Genomic DNA, 2,500 nt, shown 5'->3' on the forward strand with positions numbered 1-2,500 from the left:
GACGGTTCTGACGGTTCTGACGGTTCTGACAGTTCTGACTGTCTGACTGTTCTCCCGGTCCTCCGGTTCTCCGGTTCTCCCTGTCCTCCTGTTCCTCCGGTTCTCCCTGTCCTCCGGTTCTCCGGTTCTCCCTGTCCTCCTGTCCTCCGGTTCTCCCTGTTCTCCCTGTTCTCCTGTTCCTCTGGTCCTCCCTGTCCTCCCGTCCTCCGGTTCTCCTGTCCTCTGGTTCTCCCTGTCCTCCTGTCCTCCGGTTCTCCCTGTCCTCCCTGTCCTCCTGTCCTCCCTGTCCTCCGGTTCTCCCTGTCCTCCCTGTCCTCCCTGTCCCCCCTGTTCCTCCGGTTCTCCTGTCCTCCGGTTCTCCCTGTCCTCCTGTCCTCCGGTCTCCCTGTCCTCCCTGTCCTCCTGTCCTCCCTGTCCTCCGGTTCTCCCTGTCCTCGGTTCTCCCTGTCCTCCCTGTCTCCGGTTCTCCCTGTCCTCCCGGTCCTCTGGTTGTGTTCCAGGCTCCCCGCTGGCTGCACCACGCGGGTCAAGGAGGGGGCGGTCCCCAACGAGTACGGCACCTGGCTGTACGGCCGGGGGGGCTGGTGTGACGGGGCTGCCGGTCCGGCCCTGGGTCACCGACGTCACGCAGCAGGTGAGCTGCCCCCCCCCAGGCCCCCCCCCCTCAGGGCGGCAGCAGGGAGGGGGGGGGGGGGGGGGGCAGCGGTGAGGGGTTTGACCCCTTTAGGTTCGGAGAAGGCACCGGGTTCATAGCCGGGTTCACGTCGGCAGCAGTGTGGCTGTGGGCTTCATCACCCCCCTACCTCTCTACCCCCTACCTCTCTATCCCTACCTCTCTACCCCCTACCCCTCTATCCCCTACCTCTCTACCCTCTACCTCTCTACCCCCTACCTCTCTACCCTCTACCTCTCTACCCCCTACCTCTCTACTCTCTACCCCAACCTCTCTACCCCCTACCTCTCTACCCCTACCCCTCTATCCCCTACCTCTCTACCCTCTACCTCTCTACCCCTACCTCTCTACCCTCTACCTCTCTACCCCCTACCTCTCTACCCTCTACCCCTCTACCCCCCTACCTCTCTACCCTCTACCTCTCTACCCCCTACCTCTCTACCCTCTACTCTCTACCTCTCTACCCCCTACCTCTCTACCCCCTACCCCTCTATCCCCTACCTCTCTACCCTCTACCTCTCTACCCCCTACCTCTCTACCCTCTACCCCTCTACCCCCTACCTCTCTACCCTCTACCTCTCTACCCCTACCTCTCTACCCTCTACCTCTCTACCTCTCTACCCCCTACCTCTCCTACCCCCTACCTCTCTACCCCCTACCTCTCTACCCTCTTACTCTCTACCCCCTACCTCTCTACCTCTACCTCTCTACCCCTACCTCTCTACCCTCTACCTCTCTACCTCTCTACCCCCTACCTCCCTACCCCTACCTCTCTACCCCCTACCTCTCTACCTCTCTACCCCTACCTCTCTACCCCCTACCTCTCTACCTCTCTACCCCCTACCTCTCTACCCCCTACCTCTCTACCTCTCTACCGCCCTACCTCTCTACCCCCTACCTCTCTACCTCTCTACTCTCTACCCCCTACCCCTCTACCTCTCTACCCCCTACCTCCCTACCCCCTACCTCTCTACCTCTCTACCTCTCTACCCCCTACCTCTCTACCCCCTACCTCTCTACCCTCTACCTCTCTACCCCCTACCTCTCTACCCTCTACCTCTCTACCTCTCTACCTCTCTACCCCCTACCTCTCTACCCTCTACCTCTCTACCCTCTACCTCTCTACCTCTCTACCTCTCTACCCCCTACCTCTCTACCCTCTACCTCTCTACCTCTCTACCCCCTACCTCCCTACCCCCTACCTCTCTAGCCCCTACCTCTCTACCTCTCTACCCCCTACCTCTCTACCCCCTACCTCTCTACCTCTCTACCTCTCTACCCCCTACCTCTCTACCCCCTACCTCTCTACCCCCTACCTCTCTACCCCCTACCTCTCTACCTCTCTACCTCTCTACCCCCTACCCCTCTACCTCTCTACCCCCTACCTCCCTACCCCCTACCTCTCTACCTCTCTACCTCTCTACCCCCTACCTCTCTACCCCCTACCTCTCTACCTCTCTACCTCTCTACCCCCTACCTCTCTACCCCCTACCTCTCTACCCCTCTACCCCCTACCTCTCTACCTCTCTACCCCCTACCTCTCTACCCCCTACCTCTCTACCCTCTAGCAGTGGCTACAGTGTTTGACTCCCAGCCCAAAGGTACTGGGTTCAAATCCCAATGTCCAGTCTACATGTAGGCAAGGCAAGGCAACTTTATTTATATAGCACTTTTCATACACAAGGCAGACTCAAAGTGCTTCACATATAAACTCTGCCATTTTAGAAAGGCAGAGTTAATAAAAATGCATTTTAGAAAGTGAGAAAATAAAGGCAAAGTTACTTTGATTTAAGATTTAGCAGAAAGCTAAAGCAAACATAAAAGTCT

General features: G+C 58.1%; 2 protein-coding genes across 3 annotated transcripts in view; both read left to right on the forward strand.

Annotated features, from left to right (window-relative positions):
• Positions 1–2,500, forward strand: part of LOC311351107 (uncharacterized protein) — a 223,410-nt gene that overhangs the window by 36,845 nt on the left and 184,065 nt on the right. The window lies entirely within an intron of this gene.
• The window catches only part of LOC311351027 (uncharacterized protein), a gene marked incomplete at its 5' end in the record, with an annotated part of 2,393 nt that continues 385 nt past the window's right edge, over positions 493–2,500 (forward strand). Inside the window, 2 exon segments of the mRNA XM_084471108.1 lie at positions 493–591; positions 593–634. Coding sequence (XP_084327234.1) covers positions 493–591; positions 593–634 — 141 coding nt within the window.

Source organism: Micromesistius poutassou (assembly GCF_964030765.1).
Source record: "Micromesistius poutassou genome assembly, chromosome: 8".
Classification (NCBI taxonomy): Eukaryota; Metazoa; Chordata; class Actinopteri; order Gadiformes; family Gadidae; genus Micromesistius; species Micromesistius poutassou.